At 46.6% G+C, this 15132-nt stretch overlaps 2 protein-coding genes across 4 annotated transcripts; both read left to right on the forward strand.

Moving 5' to 3' along the window:
• The first annotated feature begins 6183 nt into the window (after positions 1-6183).
• Positions 6184-7816, forward strand: LOC135611940 (protein LIGHT-DEPENDENT SHORT HYPOCOTYLS 4-like). 3 transcript variants are annotated; one of them, XM_065107588.1, is made up of 2 exons: positions 6184-6460; positions 7000-7816. In XM_065107588.1, exon 2 carries the CDS (start codon positions 7010-7012, stop codon positions 7667-7669), a length of 660 nt encoding a protein of 219 aa, XP_064963660.1. In that variant the 5' UTR covers positions 6184-6460; positions 7000-7009; the 3' UTR covers positions 7670-7816. The 3 variants fall into 3 exon arrangements, with proteins under 3 accessions (XP_064963660.1, XP_064963659.1, XP_064963658.1); XM_065107587.1 differs by having other exon boundaries at positions 6247-6530; positions 6949-7816; XM_065107586.1 differs by having other exon boundaries at positions 6249-6530.
• Positions 7817-11899: 4083 nt separating this feature from the next.
• LOC135611941 (GPI mannosyltransferase 1-like) lies at positions 11900-15003 on the forward strand. The gene is made up of 4 exons (XM_065107590.1): positions 11900-12308; positions 13190-13372; positions 13792-14348; positions 14502-15003. Exons 1-4 carry the CDS (start codon positions 12038-12040, stop codon positions 14814-14816), a joined length of 1326 nt encoding a protein of 441 aa, XP_064963662.1. The 5' UTR covers positions 11900-12037; the 3' UTR covers positions 14817-15003.
• Positions 15004-15132: the final 129 nt, after the last annotated feature.

Genomic DNA, 15132 nt, shown 5'->3' on the forward strand with positions numbered 1-15132 from the left:
GCTGCGCATGAGGCCGAGGAGCCGAGGCAGCGAGGCTGCTAGGCAGCGTGCTACTTGCTGCGCATGAGGCCGAGTGGCCGAGGCAGCGAGGCAGCAAGGCAGTGTGCTGGCTGCGCATGAGGCCGAGTGACCGAGGCAGCGAGGCAGCTTGCTGCGTATGGGGCCGAGTGGCCGAGGCAGCGTGTTACTTGCCGCGCATGAGGCCGAGTGGCCGAGGCAGCGAGCAAGGCAGTGTGCTGGCTGCGCATGAGCCAAGTCTCTCAGGCGTCGCCATATCTCTCCTTATGCATGCTGTGGCCGAGGAGCTACTCGTGCATGCATAGAGGAAGTCTCGGGCAAGCCATGGCCGAGGAGCTACTTAGGCCGCGTAGAGGAAGTCTCGGGCAAGCCGTGGCCGAGGGGGTCTCGGGTAGGCTGTGGCCGAGGAGCTCTCGGGCATGCCATGGCCGAGGAGGTCTCGGGTAGGCTGTGGCCGAGGTGTTCGGCGCGGGCAGGCTGGTCGCGCGCGTGGGACCGAGGGGTCGAGGCGCTTGTGGCCGAGGCAGCGAGGCAGCAAGGCAGCGTGTTTGCCGCGCATGAGGCCGAGTGGCCGAGCCAGCGAGGCTGCGTGTTGGCTGCGCATGAGGCCGCGTGGCCGAGGCAGCGAGGCAGCAAGGCAGCGTGTTTGCATGAGGCCGAGTGGCCGAGGCAGCGAGGCTGCGTGCTGGCTGCGCATGGGCCAAGTCTCTCAAGCGACGCCATATCTCTCCTTATGCATGCAGTGGCCGAGGAGCTACTTGTGCATGCATAGAGGAAGTCTCGGGCAAGCCGTGGCCGAGGAGGTCTCGGGTAGGCTGTGGCCGAGGTGTTCGGCGCGGGCAGGCTGGTCGCGCGCATGGGACCGAGGAGCCGAGGCGCGCGGGATGGCCGCGCGCGTGGGGCCGAGTGGCCGAGACGCTCGGCGCGGTCGGGCTGGCCGCGCGCATGAGACGCGGGCGGTTTGGCCGCGCGCGTGGGACGCGGGCGGTTTGGCCGCGCGTGAGGCGCGCGTGGGACCGAGGGGCCCAGGCGCGCGGGCTGGTCGCGCGCGTGGGACCGAGGGGCCCACGAGAGGTCGAGGCGCGCGGGCTGGTCGCGCGCGTGGGACCGAGGTGCCGAGGCGCGCGGGATGGCCGCGCGCGTGGGGCCGAGTGGCCGAGACGCGCGGCGCGGTCGGGCTGGCCGCGCGCATGGGACGCGGGCGGTTTGGCCGCGCGCGTGGGACGCGGGCGGTTTGGCCGCGCGTGAGGCGCGCGTGGGACCGAGGGGCCCAGGCGCGCGGGCTGGTCGCGCGCGTGGGACCGAGGGGCCCAGGCGCGCGGGCTGGTCGCGCGCGTGGGACCGAGGGGCCGAAGTGCGCGTGGGACGCGGGCGGGGTGGCCGCGCGCGTGGGACCGAGGGGCCCAAGGCGCGCGGGTTGGCCGCGCGCGTGGGGCCGAGTGGCCGAGAGGCCGAGGAGCCGAGACCGGCCCCAGAAGTCGCTGCTGCTGGTGCAGGTCGGCTGCAACGGAGCAACCAAGGAGAAAGCTAACGTACCGTCATTCCGGGCCCTCCTTCTAGCGCCATTATGTTAGTGTAAGTAACTTTTTTTTAGCCGTGGCCTCGGGGCCGTCGCGGCTCGGTTCTGGGGCTCGGAATGTCGGGGATCTCGGGCGCAGCTCCCTCGGGGTCTCCCGGTCGGGATCGGTCGTTCGGAGCGGTAGATCGGGTCGGCAGCTCCGCAGCAGCGCCGGGAAGAGGCCACCTCGCCTTCGTTCCTGCACACAGGTCGGGTCGGAGACTCGGCCCGACCCCTCCGACGATCAAGTTAGAGAGATGTGGAGGGGGTTTAGGAGGAGGAGAAAACCTCCGTGCGTTGAGTGTGTGATCCCCCTCTCTCTTGAGAGTTCGGGCGTATTTATAGATAGGTTTAGCGTTACCTGACGTGGCCACCTGCAGGAGTGAGATGGTGCCTCTGATGGCATCCGACGCGGCCGCTGGGGTCGCGTGGCGGGGCAGCTTGCAGCAGGGTATGGGCGGGGGCAGGTCGTTGTCCTGCTTTGCCGTGGTCAACTGTGCGAGGTCGGAGGTCGTCGCACGACAGTGAGAGTTGTCAACGCGGGTCTAGTCAGCGTTATGGCTTTCCTGGGGGGATGTCGTCATGGCGTGTCATCCGGCCATTTTTGTCCATATCACATATAATAAACACACACATAATTGTCGACCACTCTGAGACTTGAGTTGTATCAAGGCATGTGGATTCATTCAAAAACATCTCGACAAGTTCAACATAAATTGGAACATACAGTGAGTGACATGAGAAATTGGTAGCAGATTAGCAGCATGACAGTAGTGCATGAACGATACACTTGGACAAACGACTCTTATGAAATTTCATGCAGACATAGCTGAATCATAAAGCTTGGTGCTACAAACAACTACATCGGGGAAGTGATGCAGAAGGTAGATCACACAACCATCATTCCATTCCATTTGAGTGCAGAACATATGAGTTTACTAGAATTTGTTATTGTTCTTGTAGAACTTTCATATACTTGGTTTGGAAATCAAGACATTATTAAGCTCATTTGATGTCAAGTTAGTCGTTTGAGGCCACAAACAACATGTCAAATTCACCTAAAATATTGTTGAAATCTTGTAGGGATTCACAGGATGTGTCAGTAGATGATGCTAGAACATAGTGAACAAGAAGTGGACCAAATCTATTACTTGTTTTGTGTGAAGACTGAATCTAATACAGAATCCGATTTTTTCTCCAGAATTGCTCTGTCAATTTAGCTTGCCAGCTAACACCCTTCTCCTCCTTGAAATAAAACAATGATAATAGTATGGAGATAAATAATAAAGCAAAGGTTGTCTTAATTTGTTTGTGTGTGTTCCCATTCGATGTGCAAGTATTCATTGGTATCATCAAATAAATCACTGATGAAAACCTCGTCCGCTTAGTCCGTCCTCTTCCCGCTTCTTTGAAGCTGATGTTTCTTGTATGCAGAAGGTCACAAAAACCTGGCACTTTCCTGGTAGGAAGATTCGATAGCTGCTGCTAGTGTGCAGGTGGTCCAAATGGGGGTGGGAATGCCACGGTCCATGCATGCAACATCTCCTCTAGTCCACCCCAACACACCACCATGCGATTTGGTGCAGCAGGTGACAGTCCCAGTCCCAAGTCAAGTGTGTATGCAATCTTTATGCAGGAGGCGGCTTGGAAGTGCATGTTGAATTCATGGCGTACAGCTTGGAAGGACTATGTCGACTGCTAGCATTTCCAGTGGTCCAAACGCTTGGGAGCGAATCATGGTCACCTGAGGGTGGCCTGAGCCTTGTGCAGGGCAAGCAGCCATGGCCATGCAAAGACAAGTGCTGCGTTGGAAACCCCACAAAGAAGAAGTGGGCGAGAAGAGGAAAAGGAGCTGCAAGTGTAGCTTGTGTTCATGCTTTTTGGATACAAGTAGTAGAGGCCAAAGCTGACGTTCCTCGTAGTTTCTTGGGACCAGTACTTACTCATGTTTCAGTTCCCATCGTCTTTTCCCCGACTTTAGGCTTCCTATTGACTTGTCTTCTTGAAATACCAACTCCCTTTTTTGTCTTCTTGAAATACAACTCCCTATTAATCTGGAGATTAATGCTGAATATTTATGCGCCACATTACGTATCATTAAAAAGCCCAATGAGTCAAGAATCTAATAAATTTTCTTTATTATTTTCTAGAAGAAGTTATGATGATCGTTATCCTCCAAAATGGATGAAAATTATTTTCAACTCTAATTAATTTTTATTTATTAATTATAATAATATTTAAAAATAATAATAATAATAATAAAGCAGTGAACAATTAATTAATGGATGAGGGGTATATGGGCAATATTCTACTCTACTAAACATGGGAGTGAAAATTTATGACTCGGTGGGTACCTCTTTGATGAATTATTTAAAACTGACACTTGATAAATCACGTATTCTTTCGAACTCAGTTCGACTTCTTTCCTCTCCGTTGTGTCGTCGTCGTTCGTGCATCCTTCCAGAGGCTGTCATGGCAAAAACCTCCTGCAGCATGCTGTGTGTCCTTTTCATCGCCCGGCCGGAGCTTATCGCCACTGCATTCGGAGGGGCATGAACATTAATGCATTTCCCGGATACGGAGGTCCGCTGTTGTGCGACCAAAATCTACTCTAATAAATTCATGCTTGGAATCATTCTCATTCTTTCTCTCTCTCTCTCTCTCTCTCTCTCTCTCTCTCTCTCTCTCTCTCTCTCTCTCTCTACTGTAACTACTACTACTACTACTACTACTAAGCAGGAAAAGAGACGAACAGCGTCAGTTCATGGGCACGAAAGAGCTTGGCGTGCACTTCATTCTGCATCGTCTACAGAATCCGCGGCCATGGAGACAAGATGCATCAGGCATCGTCGTGCTCAGTGTGCGTGTCTCTCTTTGTGAATACTGATGCACTGATGATGTCCTTCTCATGCTACTGAGCCGCCCGAGCCCACGAGATCATTTAGACCACTGAAGTCATTAGGTAATCAAGTGTATAGTTTTCTGGAGAAAGAAGAAAAGGTTACCGCATGCTTTCGTGGGTAAATCGATGATGATTTATCGAGTGATTAAAAGAAAAAAGGCACTTTGGTTATGTTACCCTTTTCGAGGAAATCTGTAAGTTGGCACATACGATGTGGAGGATTGCTCTTTGGAATGCCGAGTGAGCGATCCCAAGAAATCCTCAGTAGTAATCTAACAACTAAAGTCGGAAGATAATAAAAGAGAAATAATGTGGAAGCCATCAAGAGGATGCATGAGGTGGAGCGGCTTTTATCGAGCCTTCTCGGAGCAGTTGAATCTTTCCTGATCAGCTGGTCACTTGTCACACACGAACATTGGCAGACTCTGCAGAATTGTGTGGGTTTAGGTCCTTTACGGACCATGTCAAAAAGAACCATACTCCATTGTATTCCATCATCAACGCTCGTACATTTGGGATCCACACACACTCGCATTTAGCCTTGTTCTTTAGTTCTTTGTCATGCAGTTAAAGACATGCATGAGTTGGATTCATCAGATGCACACTGGCATTCCGTATATATTGCCCTCAGCATCCGTATCCCAGAAAGATTAGGAATACATGTGCATGCAACTCGAAAGAAGGCCAAGTCTGCGCAGAACCAAGTGGTCCCGTAGGTACTCCCACCGTGATGGCCCAACCCTCGCCACTGTGTTCGCCCCCCCTCCCGACGAACACAAACTATGCGTGCAATCTGTTGTCATCGAGCGGGATTATGTGTGAAAGCAAGTTTAATTCCGAAACGACTACTGCTACTTGTGATGGATAGATCACGAAAAGTGGTGAGGATAAATAAATGTTTAGAGAAAAAGGGTTTCTGGATTCCAGCTTTGATGGTCATACGGTACTGTGGTTATTAAATAAAGCCTTTGCGTGCAGTTAAACAGTAAATAGTGACGAGAGTGAAGTTTCGGAGCCAACTGCTTGTGAAGGAACCTAAGAAGTTAGTGCACAAAGGCTGGCAAAAGCACTAAAGAGGGTCACTTTATGGTGTGGGGTGGAGCTGAGCTTTGCAGGGAAAGCGATTGGTCTTGTCATTGTTCTCCACTTTCTGACCTTTCCTGCCATCGTATGTCTTCCAAGATTTCTCTTTCTTCTATATATATGTATATATATATGTTCCATGTTATTCCATTAATTAAGATCTTTGTCCAGAGAAAACCAAACCAGGTGATGATCTTAAACCCTTATTTATTGGTCTTGGGATCATTACTACTGCATGCCTCTAATGCATGGTGAGGAGTTCGAGTGATTGGGCAGAAGAAATCGAGGAGATCTCTCTCTCTCTCTCTCTCTCTCTCTCTCTGCCAACGAGAAGTGGGAGAAAGAGGAGGCGTAGGTGAGAAAGACCTCCCGTGCTGACGTTTTGTGCAATGTGAATTGCATCCACTAAGTCCATCATGGCCACGAGGTGGATGTCTCCTCTGCCGGACCCACCTCTTGTCTCTCCTCCCCCATTCAACTAAACTCTTTCTCTCTCTTCTTCACCTTTAAAACTTCCTTATCTTCAAGAACTTGCTTGTCATAACTTCATGTGAATCTTAGCTGAGTTTGAGTTTACCATCACCAGCAGATGATGTGTGCAGCCCATGAAAATACTGATGGTTTGGTATTCTGATACTGTGGTAGCCCAAAATCTTGGCTGGTGAGATCTTATGGCTTGTGTCTCTTTCTTCAATTCTTGGGGGAGTGGGGTCCATATTTCATCTCATCTCTTTAATTGAAGCCATCCCCACTTCCCCACAACCTCTTCTCTCCACCAACACCCACAGAACTTCCTGGTTCTTCTCGTCCGACCATCCTTTTCCTCCTTTGGACCCAAAGCAGCTCGAGCGAGTTCTCGGAGATCTGTCCTGCTTCCACCGTCTCCTCATCACCATCAGGTTCCGTTTGCACCTGTCAAGACAGTGTCTTCCTCTTTCTTCTCTTTGGGCCATTTGACATGGATTTCAAGTAAGTCCCTGAATACTCCTTCCTTTCTCATCATCATCCCCGGCTTAGGAACTCCTAGAGAAGAAAGAAGCCTTTTTCCATCCCAGCCATACAAGAAACTAGTTAAATCTTCTTCTCTGGAAGAAGTAGTGGTTGTAGATCTCCGGAAGGAGTCCAGAACACACCACCTGCACTTCCATCATCTGCTCTAGGATTAAGGACTTTGGATTTCTTCGCAATATCCATATTTCTCAGCTAGTAGCCCTCTCATTCCTCAGCAAGATTGCACCGAAGGGGTAATTGGCTTGATCAAGGCCAGAAACAGCAAACCCTAAGATCTGTCCAACGAAGAAGACCAAGAAATCTTGGCGTAGCTTCGCTGTACTACTATGTTCTCTAGCTTTTGTGTTTAGAGTTCCTTGCGTTCTTCCTGTCACAGATTTCTGTAAGCTCCAGAAAGCTTTTTTCTGACCCAAGGAGTTGATCTCAGCTACTGAAGCATGTCGTCTGCGAACTCCGATAGCTCAGGCAACTCGGGCGCTGCAAACGGCACAGGCAAGCCGAGCCGGTACGAGTCACAGAAGCGGCGCGACTGGAACACCTTCAGGCAGTACCTCCGGAACCACCGCCCGCCGCTCGAACTCTCCCGGTGTAGCGGCGCCCATGTGCTCGAGTTCCTCCGTTACCTCGACCAGTTCGGCAAGACAAAGGTCCACGCCGCCGGCTGCCCCTTCTTCGGCCACCCGCAGCCCCCGGCGCCGTGCCCGTGCCCCCTCAAGCAAGCTTGGGGCAGCCTCGACGCACTTGTCGGCCGCCTCCGCGCCGCCTTCGAGGAGAATGGCGGCCAGCCGGAGGCCAACCCCTTCGCCGTCCGCGCAGTTCGGCTATACCTCAGGGAGGTAAGGGACAGTCAGGCCAAAGCGAGGGGAATCGCCTACGAGAAGAAGAGAAAGCGGCCGCCCCCGCCACCGCTCCCCATGGTAGCGGCGCCTCCTGCCGCGGCTTATGCTCGGCAGGCGGCCGATCTAAATCTGGTGAACGGTGCATACACGCATCACGTTCATGGACACCTGATGATTCCCGCGACGGATGCCGTCGGAGACGTGGTGGTCACCGACGCGCATACCGGTGGTATGATACCACTCTCCGTGCTGAACTGAACACTCGAGTTATTTCCAGAAGAATTCCTTTCCAATATGATGTTGGACATAACGGTGGATGTTCTTTGTGTTGGCAGACATTTAGATGGATCTCGCAACATATTTTGTATATCCTCTTTTAATGCTTATGGTTTTGCTTCGTGATTAGGGTTTGCTTTAGATTTTGGTGAGGTTTTGAGGAGGTTTAAAGTGGCTTATTCTTCTTCTCCTTCTTCTTCTTCTTCTTCTTTGGATGCTTATTATTGTTGATGTGGATGCAAATGAAGCTTTGGAATTGATGGGTTCTGAAAAATGGAAGGTTTCCATAGAACATGGAGTCAATTGGTTCTTAAGGTCATTCGATGCTAGACATAATTGCGTGGTCTATTGCTTAATCATGATGAGCATCTTGTTCATGGGATTATTAAAGCTTGCGGAGTGTGATCTGATGTGTTCTTCTATCTACCTAAGGGAATTGTTCCCTTGTGTTTGTTCGTTCCTCTTAGGCTCACAAGTCGTCCGTCGGCTTCTCTTTCATCTATCCATTGGAAATTTAGCTCCAGTTTCTCGCAATCAACCATAGACAAAAGAGACACAGTTTGCTGATGGTTTCATCCTCTCGCTAACATGATGAGATGAACTTGAGATCGGAGTTTGGAGGGTACATGAATGAATGGTTCCCTCAAAAATACCCCAATCACACGTATGTTGCGTTCATCCACTCATGATCCTTAATGAATCTAGTTTATGCAATGAAGCCCACAGAAACCGTTTTTTGTCTCTGTGGTATTTGGTCCTTGATTGATCAACTCAGGTTTTCTTCCTCCTTGATTGGCTATTTACTCAAATTAATCTTTATCAAACTTGGTTCTTTTTACGCTTCGATTGCATCCCTGTTCAGTTTTGGCTACGCTCGATTCGCTTCTGTGATCTTCCTTTCATTATTTGTTCTTCCTTGGCGAGAACTGTTCCTCGAACAGAGAAGACTATGCACAAACTAATAATATATAAGGAGAAAGGGAATGATTCTGTCCTGGTAATTAATTCTATACATAGAATGTAGTAGCATTTGTGTGTCGTCCTAGTAAATCAAATTCGTGTCCAAAATAAAATCTAATTTTTGCTGTTACACATGAAATAATGAAGAAAGTTTAACATATAAGAAAATAAAAATAAAAATAAAAAGGCCACTTACGTCCAACAAATCAGCATCGCTATGAACTTTCCATTTTGATATTTACGATTAAATAAATGATGTTTCGATCTTGTAGAGAGTCCTGCAGCACCTCTCTCCTCCTCCACAAGCTACCACGGTGTTGATGGCTTCTGCCATCGTGGTGAGAACCAAGCTGTATCCCTTTGGGGCTCCATAGTTGATTTCACTGTTCTTTTTCAGCTAACACTGTGAATGACAAATGTAGCCATTGACTTGCAAACATTTCCTGGCCCAGCAGGCTCAGTTATTTTTGTCCTTTGGGAGGACAAGCTTCGTAAGGTAAGGTGGGTAACAACAAGTATCTCTCACAGCTTCATATATATACACACATATATATATAAAAGATGAATTCTATTGTTAGATCTGCGTCAGAACTGTATCACTACTCTCTTGTGTTATATTGTCACTGAGGTGTCACCAAGCTTTCTCTTCTTCTTCTTCTTCTTCTTCTTCTTCTTCTTTTGCTGCTGTGAGTTGGACGAAGGTGAAGTACGTCCATGGTCATAAAAGAATGGATGTTTCGTCTGCGGTGAGCAGCCATGAAAGGCTTTGGTGCCTTTTGATGCGATGGGGAGTGGTACTGCTGTTAACGACCACAAGGCTAATTGCACATTGTATTGTCTTACAGATACTGCTGCAGGTCTCAAATCTTCAACCCCTGCAGCTTTCTTGTCAGATGATCTGCCTCTCTCCGAACCCTGACATCCACTCCACAGCTGCTGCAATGGGTGAGAGAGATGGATAATCTCAGCTTGCTTAATTACCATGACGATCATCTTTCTTTTCCTGACAGTGAATATGATAATGGTGATGGCAGGGAAGCCTTGGGTGTTGCCGGAGCAGCAGGAAAGCAACATGAATGTGATCAACGTGTCATCGCTCAAAAGCATCTGCATGTCCTATATAGCAGCAGGACACTGGAAGCCGACAGTTTTTACTAGCGAGCTATCATTGTTATCTTAGGATTAATGATCAGTCTAATTCATCCTAATTAATTACTCCATCCAATCGCTGCATGTCCTTTCACATTGTTGTCTATCTTTGTCATAAATAGCTCCAATTGCAATGCCTGTTTCCCTAATAGTACAACACCAGAGGGATCATCTTCCGGGTGACTCTTGTCTTCTACACAAGAAGGAAAATGGACATCTGCCATAATGTCCTTTTTATAACGACACATAAATAATATGAACGAGCGTGTGATGGTCTCAAGTGGTGAGCTCTGCTCCAAGTTTAAACATACAATATCGAGCAGACTACATCATAATTCCTCATAACAATGGCCGCAACGATGACCAAGTTGGGAATTAATGAAGGTTTACTTCCACTCTGAAGACGGTCTACATTTACATGCTAAATTAGTAAGGACAATAATATACACACACTGACCCCTATTTGAATCGGAGATCTTATGGCTGTTCAAAATCTAAATCAAAGATCAAAGAGGGTTTGGATCATAGTTTTCTTGTCTGAGTAGACAATAGCCTAACTCGGTGCATAACATGTTTGGAGAGACATAATGACATGGAAGGAATATAAGGTGTACGATTCATATCATACACCAATGTAAAAAAAAAAAAGAGAGGAAACCTTCTTCTTTTGTGTTGTGTGTGTGATCGAGTCAGTTACTTAATTACTCCACACACCGTATGGGCTTTGAAATGACTGGTGATTTCGTTCCTGTTATAGTAACCTTCTATCATAAATCAGATCAAGCGGTGGGTGGAGATGGAAGACTGAACGACGTGATCTTTTTCTTCTGACACAGAGTCTCATCAACGTGCCCTTTGGTGTTTGTTGGCGTCAAAACGTGTGAGAAAGCGAGCAGAGTCTCTCTCTCTCTCTCTCGCCGAGACACTGTGGATCATCATCTTTCTCGGTCCCCGCATCGATAACAGTGTGTTCCAATCAATGGCCGCTTGATGTTGATGGGTCGAGGGTGTGGAAGGGGGGCCGAAGCAACCGTGCATGGTGGGCCGGTCCATGTCTCCTCCAATCGCTTGGTCGAGGCGGTGCACCAGCATTTTTTACCCTCATACAACCGATAGCTGGGGCCCAACCGACACCAGGTCGACCTCACCGTCGTGGGCTACGGAAGCGGTGTCTCCTGCGTCGACTAAGACAGCAGATCTCGGGCTTCCTCTGACCACCGACATGACAAGACTCGTGACAGAGCCTCTGGCGTTGTGTTTTTTTGTTTTCTTTTTTTCTGTTTCCGGATAGTGAAAATATTTCCATCTTTTTTTGTTGCCCGCAATCCGGCAACACGCTATGTACGGACGGAACAACTCCATCAGGAAGCATCGCTTGAAACTAGAAAGGACATGTCCCCTCTCATATTATTATATCACCCGCTGAAGAACCCAACCCATCTCATGGAAATCTCTAGTCACGAAAGGAAGCATATCGATCGACGAGTGCATGTCACGAACTCACTTACTGACATCCAAACACCGGGAAGAGGTTAGAAAAAAAGAAGTAGCCATTACGGGATTAAGAACACCGATTGGGACGGGAACAATCCATGACAGAGCCCATTACGGCCATTCATAATAATACTTTTATGAAATGTTTGCTAGGATTGGCCATAAAATGTGAGCGAATGAGCTTAATAAAACAGGACCGAAAGGTGTTTCCAAGACGGCAACGAGTCTCACACCAAACAAACAATGTTTACACGCTTTTTTTGATCCGAATGTGTACGTTTGCGACACAAAAACTCTTACGTACATCAATTCCATGCATCACTAACCACTGATGAGGGCATTCTCGTACGTGTCTTCCTGTACGAGGAGGGTATTTGTACGTAACAACAGTCGGACGAAGCTAATGGCATCACTAGCTACTATTAGGGTATCATCGTAAATACATCCTTGTACGAGGGTATTTTACAGAAGCGTTGGATGAAGCTAAATGCATCGCTAGCTTCTATCGTGGGTATTATCGTAAATATATCCTTGTATAAGGCTTAGTTTCAGCAACACTGGATGAAGCCAATGCATTACTTGCTTCCGTCGAGGGTTTTTTCGTAAATATGAGAGTATTTTTACAGTAGCATTAGATTAACGCGTAGAGAGAGAGAGAGAGAGAGAGAGAGAGAGAGATCGGCAATTAGGGCTTTTCGAGAGGCGAGAGATTTGGATCGGCGAATTGGGATTGGAAGGGTTTGGGCGATGGGATGGATAGATCTGCGGCGGATGTTGGGTTTGTCGGCGCTGCTGCGGCTATTGCTGGTGTGCTACGGGGAGTGGCAGGACGCGCACATGGAGGTCCGGTACACCGACGTCGACTACCTCGTCTTTTCCGACGCGGCCGCCATGGTCGCCGCCGGTAGATCGCCGTTCGAGCGGGCGACGTATCGCTACTCGCCTCTCCTTGCCTACTTGCTCGTTCCCAATTCCCTCCTTCATCCGTCCTGGGGAAAGCTCCTCTTTTCGGCTGCCGGTATGGTGAAAAGATGCATTTTTTTATCTTGTTTTTTCTACTTGTCTTCGTTCTCTCTTGAATTATGCAGTATTTTCTCTATAATTGTCGAAGAAATTAAAGGACGATTTTGTTGACCATTGTCTTTACTCTGGCTAGAACTTCCACCAGAAAAAAGGTTATTCTTTTACCCCAAAATCGAGCTGGTATAGTTTTCCGGAAGGTAAATTAATGCTGAATGAGAGTGATACCAGTCATTTTTATTCTTGAAGTTAAAGATTTGGTCCTAAAGCAAATCTCATTATGTTCCATCCTCTGTGACGCCGTTATTCTAATATCTATTGGGTTGTCAGTAAATTGATTGCATTTTACTTATGCTTAGAATATGTTGGTCTTCTTTTTAAGTTTGAAGCAGCCACACTTTCATCTAAATTTTCTTTTGCTATGTTGTTTGCAACAACTTAAAAGGCTTAATGTCAAATTGCTATCTGGTTGTAACATGCTTACATGCGTCTTCTTAACTTTGAATTGTGCCTATAGCTGATCTTATAATGATGAAGAAATGCTAAGATGAAAGACAAGCAGCAATGATGAACAACCAGCATATAATCTATAGTTTGGCTGATAAGTAGATTCCCAATGGAATTCCCAGTTTTTACTGTAATCGGCTTCTGAGAATCAGCTTGAAAGTTAACTCAACATTTGTGAATGTTTGCTCTTTTCTTTCTCATATTCCTTATGATTAATGAGTTGCTTTCTGCAAGTAAAGTTAACCGATGAAGACTGAGATATCTGGGTAATTATACTGCAGCATGCCACTTAAGTTGTTATAAATGTTGTGTTCATGGTTTTATCTGGTTAGGGTTTAATATTTAGTATTTTGGGTGCCATCTCGTTTTCAGATTTGCTTGTGGGTTTGTTTGTGGATGCAATTCTGAAGCTACGTGGTGTACCAGAGGACCTGCGGCTTTGGTCTGTGGCAGCTTGGCTCTTCAATCCATTCACTTTTACCATTGGTACAAGAGGAAACTGTGAACCCATTGTCTGTGCAGTGATCTTATGGATCATCTTGTGCATTATGAATGGTGTAAGTTCTACTTGTTCAACCATTAATTTCTTTTATTCAAGCGATTATATATGGTTTTAAGCTTCTCAGAACTAGTCAGGGCTACAATTTTGATATTGCAGACATCTCCTGAAACTTTGGTCTACTAACATCTTGAAATTTTTTTGCTGGGTAAGACTTGAATACATTGACAAAGCATTATATAATGATTTTACAAATTTAATGATGCCCTGCATCCAAAATTACTTTTTTTCAAATTTCATGTTATGATGGCATGTTCTTCAAGTGATCAGTATTCTAATTCATTTACTAGCTATCATGTTAGAACTGTGTTCAAGTCCAAAAGCAAGCATTAGCAAACATTAAACTGATTCTGTGATGTACCATCAACAACTACTCATCATCTTTTTCACCTATATATTTTTGTTGTAATTACAGGTAAAGTATTTCAGGCAGCATTTTGGTATGGACTTATTGTCCATTTCAGAATATACCCGATCATATATGCCCTTCCATTTGTCATAGTTCTGAGCAAACAACGCATTGGTCCTTCTCAGAAGCCTACCCTCAGGCAATGGAACTCTCGACGAGATATTTTATACAACAACTCCAGTACAGCTTCTGCAAAATCATCACCATGCTGGAATGGTTTGTGGACTCCTCTTGGAAGCACTGTAACATGGGACACAGTAATGTTTGGATTATTCTCTGGAACATTATTTTTTCTCTTAACCATAACGTTCTTCTATATTTATGGATGGGACTTCTTAAATGAAGCACTATTGTATCACCTTACACGTACTGACCCACGGCACAACTTCTCGATATACTTCTATCATGTCTATCTCCACCACCAGCAAGGTTTCACAGTTTTTGAGAAGTTTGTGTCCTTTCTACCTCAAACAATGGTGCAACTTGCCCTCATCTTCTCTTTTGCTGGAGACCTTCCATTCTGCCTTTTTGTGCAGACAGTGGCATTTGTGGCTTTCAACAAGGTGTGTTAATCCTCTTTTTTTCAGGGATAGTTAACATGTTATCCGGGGCCAATATGGACAACTAACCTTTAGACAAATTCACTACTAAAAATGTCAATTTCCAGTATAGTTTCTTCTGGTAAGTAATGATTAGTTCTTAATGTTCATTTACAGGTTATGACGGCACAGTATTTTGTATGGTTCTTCTGTCTGTTGCCGCTGATTCTTCCTTGGAGCGGCATGAAAGTTAAATGGAAAGGTTTAATCTGCATGTTAGTGTGGATGGCATCCCAAATCCATTGGCTGATGTGGGCATATCTACTAGAGTTCAAGGGACGAAATGTCTTTGTACAATTATGGTTGGCAAGCATCTTGTTCCTGGCTGCAAACACTCTTGTTTTGCTCATGCTCATCCGATACCACAAATACTCTCCAATTTTCATGCCATTAGCAAGGTCTGGTGCCGCTAATTCTAGAAAGTCGGAATAACTTAATTTTCTTTTTTTTTTTGTTCATGCTAGAGTTGAGTTGTTTTTCTATATGTGAGAAGCTGAAGACGCACCTTTCAGATCTTGTTTTGTTGCTGCAGTTTGTTTCACTGCTTTACCTAACTATTGTGATTTTTTTTTTCCCATGGCTATTTAATGATAAATCATGTCATATCATTAATGGGTGATATTTTGAGTAGTGAGCATTGATGGTATGGTAAAAAGACTCGGTATCTGCTTGTTGTGTATGACAGAAAATATTGACATGTACATACTTCATTTTTATCTTACCAGATTATCTTTCTCGTTTTTCAAAG

This window comes from Musa acuminata, chromosome BXJ2-5 (assembly GCF_036884655.1).
Source record: "Musa acuminata AAA Group cultivar baxijiao chromosome BXJ2-5, Cavendish_Baxijiao_AAA, whole genome shotgun sequence".
Lineage (NCBI taxonomy): Eukaryota > Viridiplantae > Streptophyta > Magnoliopsida > Zingiberales > Musaceae > Musa > Musa acuminata.

Coding starts and splice junctions, on each gene's coding strand:
- LOC135611940 (XM_065107588.1), top strand. CDS start 7,010: ATGTCGTCTGCGAACTCCGATAGCTCAGGCAACTCGGGCGCTGCAAAC.
- LOC135611941 (XM_065107590.1), top strand. CDS start 12,038: ATGGGATGGATAGATCTGCGGCGGATGTTGGGTTTGTCGGCGCTGCTG. Junction 13,373..13,791: donor CATCTTGTGCATTATGAATG/GTGTAAGTTCTA, acceptor TTGTAATTACAG/GTAAAGTATTTCAGGCAGCA. Junction 14,349..14,501: donor CATTTGTGGCTTTCAACAAG/GTGTGTTAATCC, acceptor GTTCATTTACAG/GTTATGACGGCACAGTATTT.